The following is a 16268-nucleotide window of genomic DNA, read 5'->3' on the forward strand; positions in this document are numbered from 1 at the left end:
TTTTGCTGCAGCACGGGAGGAGATGAAAGAGCAAACATTAAAAAAATATTGAAAGAATTTGGATGGCCAAGACGCAGACATAGATTTAGAAGGGTTGGAAGTTACTGATTTCTGTAGGACAATACATAATAATGCTGAAAAACATGTAGCTGAGGAGGATGTATTACAATGGCTAAAAGTAGATGAGGGAGACCCTGGGTATAACATCATGAATAAAAGTAAAATAGCAGATGAAGTTATGAACCTAAAAATGAAGTTATCAGAGGTGAAATCGTATCTCGACGATCTAATAACATTTATTGATTATTCATCAGATAACGAAGTTCAACTGTGTTTTACACATTTTCGTAACTTTATAGAGTTGATTATAAAACAATAGCAAACATTAAAAGTGCAAACGAAACTTGATTCCTTTTTCAAAATAGCATTACCGACAGCAAGAGTGTCGATATCAACAGCAAGGTCACTTCACAACGAATGTTCTAAAGCAATGAAATAGAATTTTATTTGTATTTTGTATTTTCTATATATATATATATATATATATATATATATATATATATATATATATATATATATATATATATATATATATATTTAAATACAGTATACATACATATTTTCAAAAAAAAGTCTTGATTTGTTTTAAACATATTTTTATATAACGAACTTTCAGTTTTAACGGACACCTCGCTCCCCAAGTAGTGCGTTATATCGAGGTTTTACTGTAATATCAATACCAACCAATCGTTAAAAAAGTAGAGATTTGAATAATTTAAAATGTTAGTTTTATTTCGTTTTCAGTCCATATAACTAAATAAATCTAATTAACTATTGATTATTTATTGATAAGCAATAATAGATTAAGATTTTTTTGATTAATTTGGCTAGTTGTGTTCATGCAGTGGACATATAGTAGTTGGTACAGGTTTTTGTGTAGTAGTTGCCAAAGAAATAAAGTTCTAAATAAGTATTTATGCTGAGTATTTATGAAATAAAAATCAGTTACATGATGTAAACTGCAACTTTAAAGAAAGGTAAGTAATGGAAAATCTTGCAAAAATTGTACCGATCACAACGATTGTGGCACGAGAATAAAAATAAGACCGACGTAATAAACATTAAGCAAACATTTTAAAAATAATCTGTCCATATATGATAAAGGAAAAAGAGTAACCAGAATACAATATCAAAATAGGAGGAAGCAAAAATAAATAAGGAGGTACTGGTAGTAAGACCGGAATAAAAATTAAAGGTTCAATTAGCTGAACTACATACAGAAAACGTCAGTACAATACAACTTATGGTTGGAGAGGAACTTTTAAGAAAACTAAGCATAACTAATACTAATATACTAAATAGTATGTAGTTCTAATGTAAAAGACGGTAAAAGACGGAAACCAAAAAACAAGTATTTTTGTTTATTATGGTGTGGACTAATGAAAATCAATTTAATCTTGCTGTTAGTTGTTAATTGGGTTATATACAACAGTAAACTTAAGTTATTTATAAGAATATTAATAGCAATACAGGTTAACATAGGCAGATTTTTGTTTAAGTTTAAAAATATACCTGTCGTAGGTTTTACTGGAGCTGAAACTAATTTAGTCGGAATTAAAGTCGTAGTAAGCCCAGTAGTATTTGGTTGTGAATTAGAAGCCGCTAAATTATTTTTAACAGTTGTAACAACTTCTTCCGTAGTTGTGTCTGTATAACCACCACTAAAATCTGTTTCTTGGGAATTACTTTCTGTTGCTGTAGGCAAAGTAGTTGGTTTGACAGATATTGTTTCTGAAGTTGGATGGACTTCAGTAGTTTCTACAGGTTTTATTGTAGTAGTAGGCTTTTCTGTAAACAAGGCAGTTGTTGATTAAACAATTGTCAGTGCTTTAATACTTACTACAGGTTTTTCTCTAGTAGTTTCCAAAGGCTCTAAATTCTAAATAAGTATTTATAATCGATTTTACATATACTGCATATTTAACAATAGTTTTATTAACAAAAAACAAAAAACTAAAAAAAGCAAATTCATTTCTTAAACCAAACTAAGTGTAACTTTATTAAATTACAGTAAAACCTCTATATAACGGACCTCTATTTAACGGACTTCGGATATAACAGACAAAAAATCCAAAGAATTTTAATTAAATTTAGCAAAAGAGGACACATTTCTAATAGTAATATGTATATATTTTTGCTAAATATATAAATTAAAGTATTTGTAAGAGACATAATATTTTATCATAATATAATGTATCTAAAAATTAATAGAACATATAAGCACCGAAATGCTATTAGAATCTCAGATTTACAATGCTGATGAAACTGGTTTGTTATGGCGTACTTTGCCTTAAAGCACACAAGTCTCCAAATTATTATGAAAAATCGAATTGTGGAAGAAAAATCAGCAAGGACAGGATCTTGGCACAGCTTTGTGCTAACGCCGATGGATCGCATCAATTCACTCCTGTAATGGTTGGCAAATCTCGCAAACCTAGAATTTTAAAAGATATAATGCATCATTTACCCATTTCATATTATAATTCTAAGAAGGCATGGTTCACCTCAGATATATTCAAAAATTGGTTTTTTAAAGAATTTGTACCTTCAGTGAGAAAATTTCAAGAGAAGAAATTGGGAACACCGCCAAACGAGGTGAAATGTTTATTGCTTTTACAACGCTCCTTCTAACCATTTAAAATATATTCTACGTTCAAATGGCAACTTTAGCTGTCTATTTTTGACAAACAATACAACATCGCTTACTCAACCCTAGGTTCAGGGACTAATTTTGGCAACCAAACGAATATATCGCAGAAAGTTTTTAGACGAAGTAATGGTTGTATTGCGCGATGAAGATAATGCAGAAGATACAAGAGGGCAGCGTACCTTGCAACCCTTAAGGTCTTACAATTTTAAATCAACAATTTTTAATTTTGCTGCAGCACGGGAGGAGATGAAAGAGCAAACATTAAAAAATTATTGAAAGAATTTGGATGGCCAAGACGCAGACATAGATTTAGAAGGGTTGGAAGTTACTGATTTCTGTAGGACAATACATATTAATTCTGAAAAACATGTAGCTGAGGAGGATGTATTACAATGGCTAGAAGTATATGAGGGGGACCCTGGGTATAACATCATGAATAAAAGTAAAATAGCAGATGAAGTTATGAACCTAAAAATGAAGTTATCAGAGGTAAAATCGCATCTCGACGATCTAATAACATTTATTGATTATTCATCAGATAACGAAGTTCAACTGTATTTTACACATTATCGTAACTTTAGAGAGTTGATTATAAAAAAATAGCAAACATTGAAAGTGCAAACGAAACTTGATTCCTTTTTCAAAACAGCATTACCGACAGCAAGAGTGTCGATATCAACAGCAAGGTCACTTCACGACGAATGTCCTAAGACAATTAAATAGAATTTTATTTGTATTTTGTATTATATATATATATATATATATATATATATATATATATATATATATATATATATATATATATATATATATATATATATATATATATATATATATATATATATATATATATATATATATATATTGTGACAATTAGGGTTTATAGAAAATAATTTATAAGTTATATACTACATAATATTAGATATTTGGTTGTTTTAAATAAGTTATATACTAGAGAATTTAATAAAAATATATTTTTGTGAGGGCATTTTAAGAAATTAGCATATAATAATTGTAAAAAGTTGTATTTTAGTAGTTATGATTTTGTAGATATTTTTAAGTGAGCCATGTGACTAGGCAACACACTATACCCTCCATTCCTAAGTGTCATTTTAAGAATTTTACGAATATAAGTGGGGTTATATTGTTTGAAATGTGTATTTTATTAAATTAGAGTGTTAGTTACTAATTTAAATGTTTATTCTGATCTGAAAAGCCTAAATGTCAACAAAATTATCAATGGAACATTAACGAATTCTCCAGAGTGCAGAGTGTGACCATTGTTTACAGTCGAACATTCTCGAAATAATGATTATGGCGGTGGATCGAACAGATATTTTTTTCGAGAACATCTATATGAAAGTAATGGAACAAATTGGAACATGATCTCTTACCAGATGGTTCTGGAATATCCAAAAGGATATAAATACCCGTGATTTGGATTCAAGATCGCAGTTTTTTAAGTTTTTAGTCAGAAGTCAAGCAGTTTATTATGAAAGTTAGTAGATTAGTTCACAGTTTTAGTAAGTCAGTCAAGCAGTTTAATAAGAAATATGAAAGTTAGTTGGAGATAGTCCAATTGTTTAATATAGTGAGTTAAATGAAGATTAAAAATTATGCATATATTTAATGCACATTTATAATTATACACAAATAATTATTGAAGATTATAAAAGTATATTAGAAGAATATTGGATGGACATTGGAAGGAATTAAAATTATATTATGATTGGAGATTAGTATAAATCAACTTATAATAATTGGATATTGGTATATTGAAAAGAAGAATAAATATAAATGGTGTTTGCTGGTGGTGTATAAATGCTGGTGAAGAAAACTATATCTTAAATTGGTAGAAGCTGATAATTGGAAAAAGTAATTTCACAAAAAACAAGGATAACTGAAGTACGAAGACATTCAGTGGTGATTAGAATATATATAGTGGAAAACAGTTCATTTAGGCATTCAGTGAAAGAAAGGTACAAAATTTTGTTAATATAATTTAGTTAGTGTTATAACAATTTCAATTTTGAAGATAGTTTGTTTAAATTTAACATTGTCTATAGAATTTAATTAGTTTTATAAGAACATCAATTTAAAGATAGTTTATTTTAAATTTACATTGGCTAGGTTAGATATATATGTGTGTTTCATAATAGTTATAATAAAGATAATTTAAAAAAGTACTTACAAGCTAATTCTTTGAGAACCGCGATAAAAACCCTATATATTATATTATTAAAAATACTCATTGCTCATCATTCAAACAAAAAACACATCATAACAATTTGGCACCCAACGCGGTGGCTCTCTATTTAAAAGAATTAGTTTGGGAAGATAAGTGCTCTCATATAATTAAATTAATTATCAGTAGAAAGAAAAAATTATAGATTTTATTTTTAATTATATTTGAACAAGTAAAGTCTCAAAATGTCTCAAGGAAAGAAAGGTACAAGAAGCAAAAAGAATGAAGAAGATGTGGAAGTAGAAACACAACCTATACAAGAGGAGAGTTTAGTTCAAGTTCCACAAGATACTGCAGAAATGAATCCAGAAAGAGAGGAAAATGTCAATATGGCAGCTTTGATGTCATTAATGATGCAGATGAACAAGACAATGGAAGAGAATACAAAAAAATGGAAGAGAATACAAAAAAAATAGAAGAGAATTCAAAAGAAGTCAAAGAAGACATGAAAAAAATGGAACAGAAAATGGAAGAGAATACGAAGAAAATGGAAGAGAATACGAAAAAAATGGAAGAGAACACGAAAAAAATGGAAGAGAATTATAGAAAATTAGAAAAGAAAATAGAAGATAATAATAATAAAATTGTAAAGCAAATAGAAAAACAAATGGATAAAAAACTTGAAGCTGCAGAGAAAAAAGTAGCAAATGAAATAAAAATTATACGGAATGACTACAAGAAAAGGATAGAAAATGAGAGGACAGAAGTAAAGAGGATTATTCAAGATAATAAGATAGATATAGAACAGAAAATAGAGTTACAGAAATGTAACTTAGAAGTAAAAATTAACGAAGACAGGAGAAACACAGAAGAAAAATTAGACGATATACAACAAAATATCCAAATAAATAGTAATCAAATAAGAAATGTGGAACAGAGAATAGATGATATTTCACAAATGAGAGACATAGGGAGACCTTACTTAAATTTAACAAATGAGACTGGGATTAAATTCTCTGGTAATATAAAAAATTTGCATCCTAGAGTATACATAAATAGTTTAAAACATAAATTAAGATTGGTGAATAATATTAATGATATTAAAGATTATATTAGAGTGACATTAAATGACAATGCAGCAACTTGGTTTGCTAGTATTGAGAATGATTTAGATAATTTTCAAACATTTGAAAATAAATTTTTAAATTATTATTGGGGTGAATTAGAGCCAGCAAAGTTTAGAGAAATTCTATATTTTGGAAAGTATAATCACAATTTAAAATCAAATATGGTAGATTATGCATTAAAATTGATAACAGTTGCAAAATATTTAGAACCACCACTTAGAGAGGAAGAAACAGTCTTAAATGTATCTAGACATTTTGATGCTGATATTGTGCAAACCGTAACTGTACAAAATATTCAAACAATAGATAGTTTTATTAATTTTATTCAAAGAATACAAAGAGGCAATATGACAAGTAATAATAACAACAGAAAAAACAATAATAACTTTCAATATAATAAAAATGATAATCAACAATATAGACAATCATATAATAATTATAGATATGGTAATAATTTACAAAATTTTAATAATAATACTAATTATAATAGACAACATTTTAATAACAGTACTAATAATAATAGACAAGATTTTAACAATAGAAAAAATACAGAGCGACCTAACTATAACAGACAGGTAAATTGTGTTCGAAGGAATAGAAGCTGCGAAGACAGGGAACGAAGTACTACAAGGCAAGAAAATGTGAGTAGAAGTCATAGTAGGGAAGGACATAGGACATCAGATTCAAGTGGTCAGATACAATCTGACAATTCTAATAATCAAAATTTTGTGCAGTAAACTTTCTGAATTACAAGTTAGGCCATTGCTATTATGAAAAACCTTCTGAATTTATTTCTTTAGATGAAGAGAAAATTATTGAATCTATTAATTTAATTTATATAAATGCTTTGGCCAAAAATAAAATGATTAAGATTATGATAGATACTGGTTCAGAAAGTACTTTAGTCTCGGAGAATTTTATTTTTAATACATTAAAATTATCAGATATAATAAAGATTCCAAAAATTAAAATTGTTGGTGCAAATAATAAGAAGTTGGGTGAAATTGATAAACTAGCCAATTTTAAAATTAATATTCTTAATAAAGAAATTAATATGCAAGGATTTATTGTCAAGGATTTATGTGTTGATATATTAATGGGAAATGAAGAATTGGAAAAGAAGAAAGTAAAGATAGATTTTGAAGAAAGAATGGTAACTTTAGAAGGGCAAATAATTAAATTTATGCAGAAAGATGAGGTAGAAGAAGGAATAAGAGTTGATAGGATATTATTAAAAGAAAATAATGATGTTTATGAAGAAGAAATGTATTTTGATGATAGGGAAATGTCCAAAAAGAATGTAAAGAATAATTATTGTAGTGAATATTTAAGGAATGGAAATTTTAAGCAGATGGATGCCTACGAGGCGGAGTGCGTAAAATTGGAAGCAAGGAATAATGAGTACATAATGAAGAATAATTTTATTTGTAAAGAAGAAGATATAATGAAAGTTTTAAATTGCCCTGAAGAATATAAATCAATAGTCATTTCCATATTGCAGCAACACAAGGGACTTGTCAATAAAGAAAATAGAATTGCACAAAATTATATCCATAGTATAAAAGTTAAAGAAGAAAAAGATTTTAAAACAAAATCATACCCAATACCATATAAATACAGAGAAGAAGTAAACAAAACAATTAATAATATGTTAGAAGATTTGATCATTGAGAAGGCAGACACACGTTTTATTAACCCCATAGTAGTAGTACGAAAAAGATCAGGTGAAATCAGGTTATGTTTGGATGCAAGGAATATTAATAAGATTACTGAAAAGCAATTTGAAGCACCAATGAGTATAGATGGAATATTAGGAAGAATTACAGGAATGTCATTTTTCACTAAAATCGATTTACAGCATAGTTTCTGGTTAATACCTCTAGAAAGAAAAAGTAGACAGTATACAGGATTTCAGATAGATGGAGTAGTATATCAATTCAAAGTAGTACCATTTGGACTTCAATCATCTTGCAGTGCTCTATGTAGATGTCTTCATGATATTTTGGATCAATATGAACATTTTGTAATTCACTACATTGATGATATATTAATTTTTTCTAAAACGGCTGAAGATCATGAGAAACACCTAAAAATTATAATAAATACATTAGACAAAGTTGGACTAAAAATAAATCAAGAAAAATGTACATTTTTTCAAAAAGAAGTCATATATCTAGGTTATAAACTTAACACTAAGGGAATCGAAATGGATCCAGAACGGACACAAGTCATTCAGGAATATAAAACACCACACAATTTAAGAACTTTAAGAGGATTTATTGGAATAATTAATTATTATAAAAGGATGATACCAGATCTAAGTATAAAAGAACTTCCATTACTTGAACTACTGAGAAAAGGTGTAAAATGGAGATGGGATCAGAGAAGAGAACTAGCATTCCAAGAAATTAAAAACATTTTTCTGTCAAATTTGAAAATATACTATCCTGACTACACACAGTCATTCATATTAAGAACAGATGCATCAATAGAGAGATTATCAGGGGTATTATTACAAATACATGATGGGGTCGAATACCCAATACAATTCATTTCAAGAATTACAAAGCCACATGAAAAGGGTTACTCAGTTTCAGAATTAGAACTAGCAAGTATAATACACTGTGTCACAAAATTAAGATTTTATTTGTTGGGTAATGAATTTACAATAGAAACAGATCACCAAGCTTTAACGTCAATATTAAATAACAAATATGGAAACAGTAGAATACATCGGTGGAGTCTAATACTTAGTGAATACTGCTTTGAAATCAAATACATTTCTGGAAAATCCAATATAGTGGCAGATGCTTTATCAAGGTTAGAAAATACACCACAAAAAGGGCAGCGAACAATAAAAATTGGATTAAATCAATTAGTAGAAAGTACTGGATTATATTCTAAAGAAGAAATTATAAGAGATCAGATCAATTTAAGTGAAAAACAAAAAGTCCTTAAGAAAGATGGAGTTTATTATAAAATAATAAATGGCATAGAAGTATATGTAATAACTAGAACTTTAGCAAAGAAAATATTGAAAAATTTACATAACAATTATATGCATATTGGTTCAAGAAAGCTATGGATGCTATTTAGGGACAATTATTTTGCAAAGAATGACATAAGTATAGCAAAAGAAATTACTACCCAATGCCCAATATGTCAACTAAACAAAGAAAAGAATTTCAAAAAAAAAAAAACTTACTGATAGATCCATTTCATAGATAGATGGTAGATTTCTTTGTTGTGAATAAATTTGACATCATACTTGTTGAATTTTGTACATATGGAAATTGTTTGGTACCCTAAAAATCATAATTTGGGGTTAGATACAGAATTGATTGTGTAAATGTCTTTATAAAAAGTGTAAAACTTACCAATTTATATTGATGAAAGTTATTTTGAATGGAAATAATTCCTAGATTTTGTCTATAAATAAACAGAACACAATATAGATTATATTTTTAATTAAGGTTATATTTTATTCTCTGATAAAATCCATTCTCCATTTGACATGACAGTTTGACCATAGAATAGCCGAACTGTGATCCGTTGTTCTCTGTTTTGACATAGACAGCGAACAGGGATGTATTTAACACATTTTAAATAATAAAAAAAATTGAATTATTAATTTATTAAATTTAATAAGGTATGAGAAAATTAATATTTAAAAAAATAATAAGTAAATTATTTATTTTAAATATTATTTTTGGGGTATTGTGACAATTAGGGTTTATAGAAAATAATTTATAAGTTATATACTACATAATATTAGATATTTGGTTGTTTTAAATAAGTTATATACTAGAGAATTTAATAAAAATATATTTATGTGAGGGCATTTTAAGAAATTAGCATATAATAATTGTAAAAAGTTGTATTTTAGTAGTTATGATTTTGTAGATATTTTTAAGTGAGCCATGTGACTAGGCAACACACTATACCCTCCATTCCTAAGTGTCATTTTAAGAATTTTACGAATATAAGTGGGGTTATATTGTTTGAAATGTGTATTTTATTAAATTAGAGTGTTAGTTACTAATTTGAATGTTTATTCTGATCTGAAAAGCCTAAATGTCAACAAAATTATCAATGGAACATTAACGAATTCTCCAGAGTGCAGAGTGTGACCATTGTTTACAGTCGAACATTCTCGAAATAATGATTATGGCGGTGGATCGAACAGATATTTTTTTCGAGAACATCTATATGAAAGTAATGGAACAAATTGGAACATGATCTCTTACCAGATGGTTCTGGAATATCCAAAAGGATATAAATACCCGTGATTTGGATTCAAGATGGCAGTTTTTTAAGTTTTTAGTCAGAAGTCAAGCAGTTTATTATGAAAGTTAGTAGATTAGTTCACAGTTTTAGTAAGCCAGTCAAGCAGTTTAATAAGAAATATGAAAGTTAGTTGGAGATAGTCCAATTGTTTAATATAGTGAGTTAAATGAAGAATAAAAATTATGCATATATTTAATGCACATTTATAATTATACACAAATAATTATTGAAGATTATAAAAGTATATTAGAAGAATATTGGATGGACATTGGAAGGAATTAAAATTATATTATGATTGGAGATTAGTATAAATCAACTTATAATAATTGGATATTGGTATATTGAAAAGAAGAATAAATATAAATGGTGTTTGCTGGTGGTGTATAAATGCTGGTGAAGAAAACTATATCTTAAATTGGTAGAAGCTGATAATTGGAAAAAGTAATTTCACAAAAAACAAGGATAACTGAAGTACGAAGACATTCAGTGGTGATTAGAATATATATAGTGGAAAACAGTTCATTTAGGCATTCAGTGAAAGAAAGGTACAAAATTTTGTTAATATAATTTAGTTAGTGTTATAACAATTTCAATTTTGAAGATAGTTTGTTTAAATTTAACATTGTCTATAGAATTTAATTAGTTTTATAAGAACATCAATTTAAAGATAGTTTATTTTAAATTTACATTGGCTAGGTTAGATATATATGTGTGTTTCATAATAGTTATAATAAAGATAATTTAAAAAAGTACTTACAAGCTAATTCTTTGAGAACCGCGATAAAAACCCTATATATTATATTATTAAAAATACTCATTGCTCATCATTCAAACAAAAAACACATCATAACAATATATATATATATATATATATATATATATATATATATATATATATATATATATATATATATATATATATATATATAAATACAGTATACATACATATTTTCAAAAAAAAGTCTTGATTTGTTTTAAACATATTTTTATATGTATAACGAACTTTCAGTTTTAACGGACACCTCGCTCCCCAAGTAGTCCGTTATATCGAGGTTTTACTGTAATATCAATACCAACCAATCGTTAAAAAAGTAGAGATTTGAATAATTTAAAATGTTAGTTTTATTTCGTTTTCAGTCCGAATAACTAAATAAATCTAATTAACTATTGATTATTTATTGATAAGCAATAATAGATTAAGATTTTTTTGATTAATTTGGCTAGTTGTGTTCATGCAGTGTATAGTAGTTGGTACAGGTTTTTGTGTAGTAGTTGCCAAAGAATTAAAGTTCTAAATAAGTATTTATGCTGAGTATTTATGAAATAAAAATCAGTTATATGATGTAAACTGCAACTGTAAAGAAAGGTAAGTAATGGAAAATCTTGCAAAAATTGTACCGATCACAACGATTGTGGCACGAGAATAAAAATAAGACCGACGTAATAAACATTAAGCAAACATTTTAAAAATAATCTGTCCATATATGATAAAGGAAAATAAGTAACCGGAATACAATAGCAAAATAGGAGGAAGCAAAAATAAATAAGGAGGTACTGGTAGTAAGATCGGAATAAAAATTCAAGGTTCAATTAGTTGGACTACATACAGAAAATGTCAATACAATACAACTTATGGTTGGATAAAGAGGCACTTTTAACAAAACTAAGCACACTATTATACTAAATAGTATGTAGTTCTAATGTAAAAGACGGTAAAAGACGGAAACCAAAAAACAAGTATTTTTGTTTTATTATGGTGTGGACTAATGAAAATCAATTTAATCTTGCTGTTAGTTGTTAATTGGGTTATATACAACAGTAAACTTAAGTTATTAATAAGAATATTAATAGCATTACAAGTTAACATAGGCAGATTTTTGTTTAAGTTTAAAAATATACCTGTCGTAGGTTTTACTGGAGTTGAAACTAATTTAGTCGGAATTAAAGTCGTAGTAAGCCCAGTAGTATTTGGTTGTGAATTAGAAGCCGCTAAATTCTTTTTAACAGTTGTAACAACTTCTTCCGTAGTTGTGTCTGTATAACCACCACTAAAATCTGTTTCTTGGGGATTACTTTCTGTTGCCGTAGGCAAAGTAGTTGGTTTGACAGATATTGTTTCTGAAGTTGGATGGACTTCAGTAGTTTCTACAGGTTTTATTGTAGTAGTAGGCTTTTCTGTAAACAAGGCAGTTGTTGATTAAACAATTGTTAGTGCTCTAATTCTTAGTACAGGATTTTCTCTAGTAGTTTCCAAAGGCTCTAAATTCTAAATAAGTATTTATAATCAATTTCACATATATTGCATATTTCAAAATAGTTTTATTAACAAAAAACTAAAAAAAGCAAATTAATTTAAAAACTTAACTTAAAAGTTTAGTTAACTAGTTGTACAAATACTAAAAAGACCAAATCATTTTATTTAATTTATATTAACATATTGACTTGTTCTATTAATACAAAGGTAACGATATAGTCCTTTATAGTCTGCAAAAATAATATTTTGACCATTTTTGACTTATAATCTTTTTACCGAGCACCCTAGATAATAATCTATTGTATATTGCATATTAAAAAGTATTTTTATTTAGCCATATGATGAAAAAACTAAAAAAAACAAACTTTTTTTGACCAAACCAGTGTAACTTTAATAAATTAATATAATGGTTAAAGTGTCCGTCGGCAAAAAAGTTTATGATAGATACCCTACTCTCTCCAAACTTTAAGTATCGCTTTATAAGGCCAAGTCTGACAGGTTTTTTTTTTCTGCGACTTTTTTTTGGTTCTGAGGCATTTTTTCTCTAATTTTCCAGAAGCATTTCACACATCAGATAGAAAATTTGGAAAACAAATTTTGCCAGATAATGTAAAAAGCTGTTTTTGCTGCTATTAATCAAAGTTTCATAAAAAATTTAGCTGGTTATCTATGAATATCGTCACAGTAGTTTTTCCGACATGTTCGAGTCTTCAGACGTGTTAAGTGACCTATATTTATTATTAATTATCGCAATTGTAGAAAGAGACTCATGTTTTAATGATTTTGTAGGCCAGTAAAATTGGACGATTATACTATAGGAAAAAATATTTTTGTTCCGACAAAAGAAGAAAAATTGTTTGTTATTTATTAAACAAATTCGTGGATTAATGCAGAATCTGTTTAATCTCTCAACCAAAATTGACCAAAACCTACTTCTGACTGTTCAAACAATATGCGTTGAGATAGAAGAGATCTCATTTTACATGAAATAAATTTCAAAAATTTGACTAGTCTATTTTTAAACTGTTAAAATGTTTTAACACAGATTTGGGTTCTAAGAAAATGTATCGTTCTCAGCGTGTATGATTCAATTTGAAGTTATCTGCAAGCAATGTTGTAGTTAATATCTGTCTCTAACGGTGAATAATGTCTGTGATCAACAACATCATAGCAAATTACGGCGATGTAACTGACAAAAACGCCATTGTTTGGGTAGCGATTTCATTGTCTGTTATCTGTATATCGGTTTCATAAGCGCACTGACAGGGGTTTCATAAAGCAAAGAACAGAATTGTTTGTAGTAACATTATTAGTCAATGAGCTTTTATCTTTACTTTTTGTGAATTGTGAGTAATTTATTTTGGTGACAACTTGGGACGGAACTTGTTTTCCGATTTTTCTATCTGGAGTGAAATGTTTTGAAAACATTTAAGAAAAAGCGCACTAGAAACAAAATAGTCGCAAAGGGAAATCGTGTCAGACGAGGCCTAATAAAGCAATACACAAAGTTTGGACAGAGTATATCATGTAAACTTTTTTGCCAACTGCCACTCTAATTATAAATATCAACTAATCGTTAAAACAGTAGTGATTTTAATTTAAAATGTAAGGTTTATAACTTTTTTAGTCCATATAACTAAATAAATCTAATCAATAATTAATTATTTATTGATAAGCGTTAACAGATTAAGATATTTTTGGTTAATTTGATTAGTTGTATTTAGTGCAGTTGACATAATCATCCATGATTAATAAAGGCTAAATTTTTAGTTTTGAAGATTATTCTTTACAAATCATGTGTCAATATAAAAATGAGTGTGTTTTAACTGTAGTGGTGGAAATTTCTAGGAACAGTAAAGCCTCACCAAACAAAGCAGTGGCGTTCCAAAAAAATACTTATGATTTAAATCAAATTGTTTAAGATAGGTACACACAATTTATTAAACAATAATATTAGATTATATTTTTGGTAATATTGTACTACATTTTAATACATATTATTATAATATATCACATACATATATTGTCTGTATGTGAAACCAACAATAAGGAAGAAAAGGACAAATATAAAATAACAAATATTGTCGAAGACTTTTACACATCCTTGTACAGTTCGCAAGGCCAGCCTAATGAAACAACAAAGGAGAACATCAAAAGAAAAATTAAAAACGTGGGATCAGAAGTACTACCAAATATAAAGGGATACGAAATAGAAAGAGCCTTAAAAGAGCTAAAAAATAATAAAGCTCCAGGACACGATGGTATAATTGCCGAGCTCTTGAAAACAGGCAAGAAATTAACAACCCCTGTACTGTCACCTCGGGGGAACAAATAAGGGTCTAACCACCTTCTGTTATCTCCGGGTGCTCTGTAGAGGGCTTCGAATATCGCAGTCGAGAGCTCCTCCACCCAAGTCCATTTACTGGGTATGGACTTGTAAATATTAATCTTCTGATGGCTTGTCTTGAAAAAGACAAGATATTTCTTACATGACAAAAATATAGGTCGAAATAAAACATCAAATTGTAGTTAAATAATATCTCAGCCACAGAGTATAATTAGAACAGCAGGAAGCAGCGCCCCAAGAGCACTAAGCTCTCGGAGAGCCCGTGAGGGACTGCCTTGGCTGACCTGAAAATCGCAAATATTTATATGCGCTGTTCGAGCGATAAATAGGGATTTCCAGGTCAAGAGCCAATGGGAAAATTCGAGGCGGGGCGATGCGCATCGAAATGCGTACTAGACCACAGACTATGGCATTCGATGACAGTACTAACAGAGCTATTTAATAGATGTCTCCATAATAACAAGATCCCTAAAGACTGGAACAAGAGTCTAGTAATACTCTTACACAAAAAAGGGGACAAATATGATCTACAGAATTATAGACCTATATCATTGCTCAGTCAAGTATACAAACTATTTATGAGAATTATTAACAACCGGTTAACCTACAAAATGGACAATTACCAAACTACCCGGATTTTTTGCCTTCGTTGACTATGAAAAGACGTTTGATAGTATCGAGATGTGGGCCATAGAACAAGCTATTAATAATTGTAGAATATATTCGAGATATAGGCAACTAATACATAATATATATGAAAATGCAATTATGATAGTAAAACTAGACGAAAATACAAATCCCAACCCCATTAAGAGATGAGTGAGACAAGGAGACGTAATATCGCCAAAGCTTTTCAACCTAGCCCTAGAAGACGTCTTTAAAACTACAAATTGGTCAACCTATGGCGTTAACGTTAATGGCAACAAGTTAAACCACCTCAGATTCGCTAACGACATAGTGATTATAGCGAGCACTTTCGAGGAAATGAATATGAAAAAAACAAAAATAATGACAAATACAGATGACCCCAGACGTATAACTGTAAATGGCAGTGACATAGAACAAATCCAGGAATATATCTACCTAGGCCAAATTCTGAGAATTGACAAAGAGAACCAAAGTGCGGAAATTACTAGAAGAGCAAGATAGCATGGGCAGGATTTGGAAATCTTAGTTGGATACTTAAGAACCGCAAAATACCCCAATACTTGAGAAGCAAAGTGTTCAACCAATGCATCCTTCCTATCATGACACATGGATGTCAAACCTGGATCCTAACCAAGGCAAATATAAATAAACTAGCCACAACAGAAAGAACAATGGAAAGAGCAATGTTAGGTATACGACTATCAGATAAA

General features: G+C 28.7%; 1 protein-coding gene across 5 annotated transcripts in view; it reads right to left on the minus strand.

Moving 5' to 3' along the window:
* LOC140431974 (uncharacterized) overlaps nucleotides 1-16268 on the minus strand; it is a 151978-nt gene that overhangs the window by 95839 nt on the left and 39871 nt on the right. For all 5 annotated transcript variants that reach the window (XM_072519844.1, XM_072519850.1, XM_072519859.1 and 2 more), the window contains 2 exons: nucleotides 12209-12484; nucleotides 1573-1848 (listed from right to left, as the gene is read on the minus strand). In XM_072519844.1, the coding sequence (XP_072375945.1) occupies nucleotides 1573-1848; nucleotides 12209-12484 (552 nt within the window). The remainder of the gene's footprint in view (nucleotides 1-1572; nucleotides 1849-12208; nucleotides 12485-16268) is intronic.

This window comes from Diabrotica undecimpunctata, chromosome 1 (assembly GCF_040954645.1).
Source record: "Diabrotica undecimpunctata isolate CICGRU chromosome 1, icDiaUnde3, whole genome shotgun sequence".
In the NCBI taxonomy this organism is placed as follows: Eukaryota; Metazoa; Arthropoda; class Insecta; order Coleoptera; family Chrysomelidae; genus Diabrotica; species Diabrotica undecimpunctata.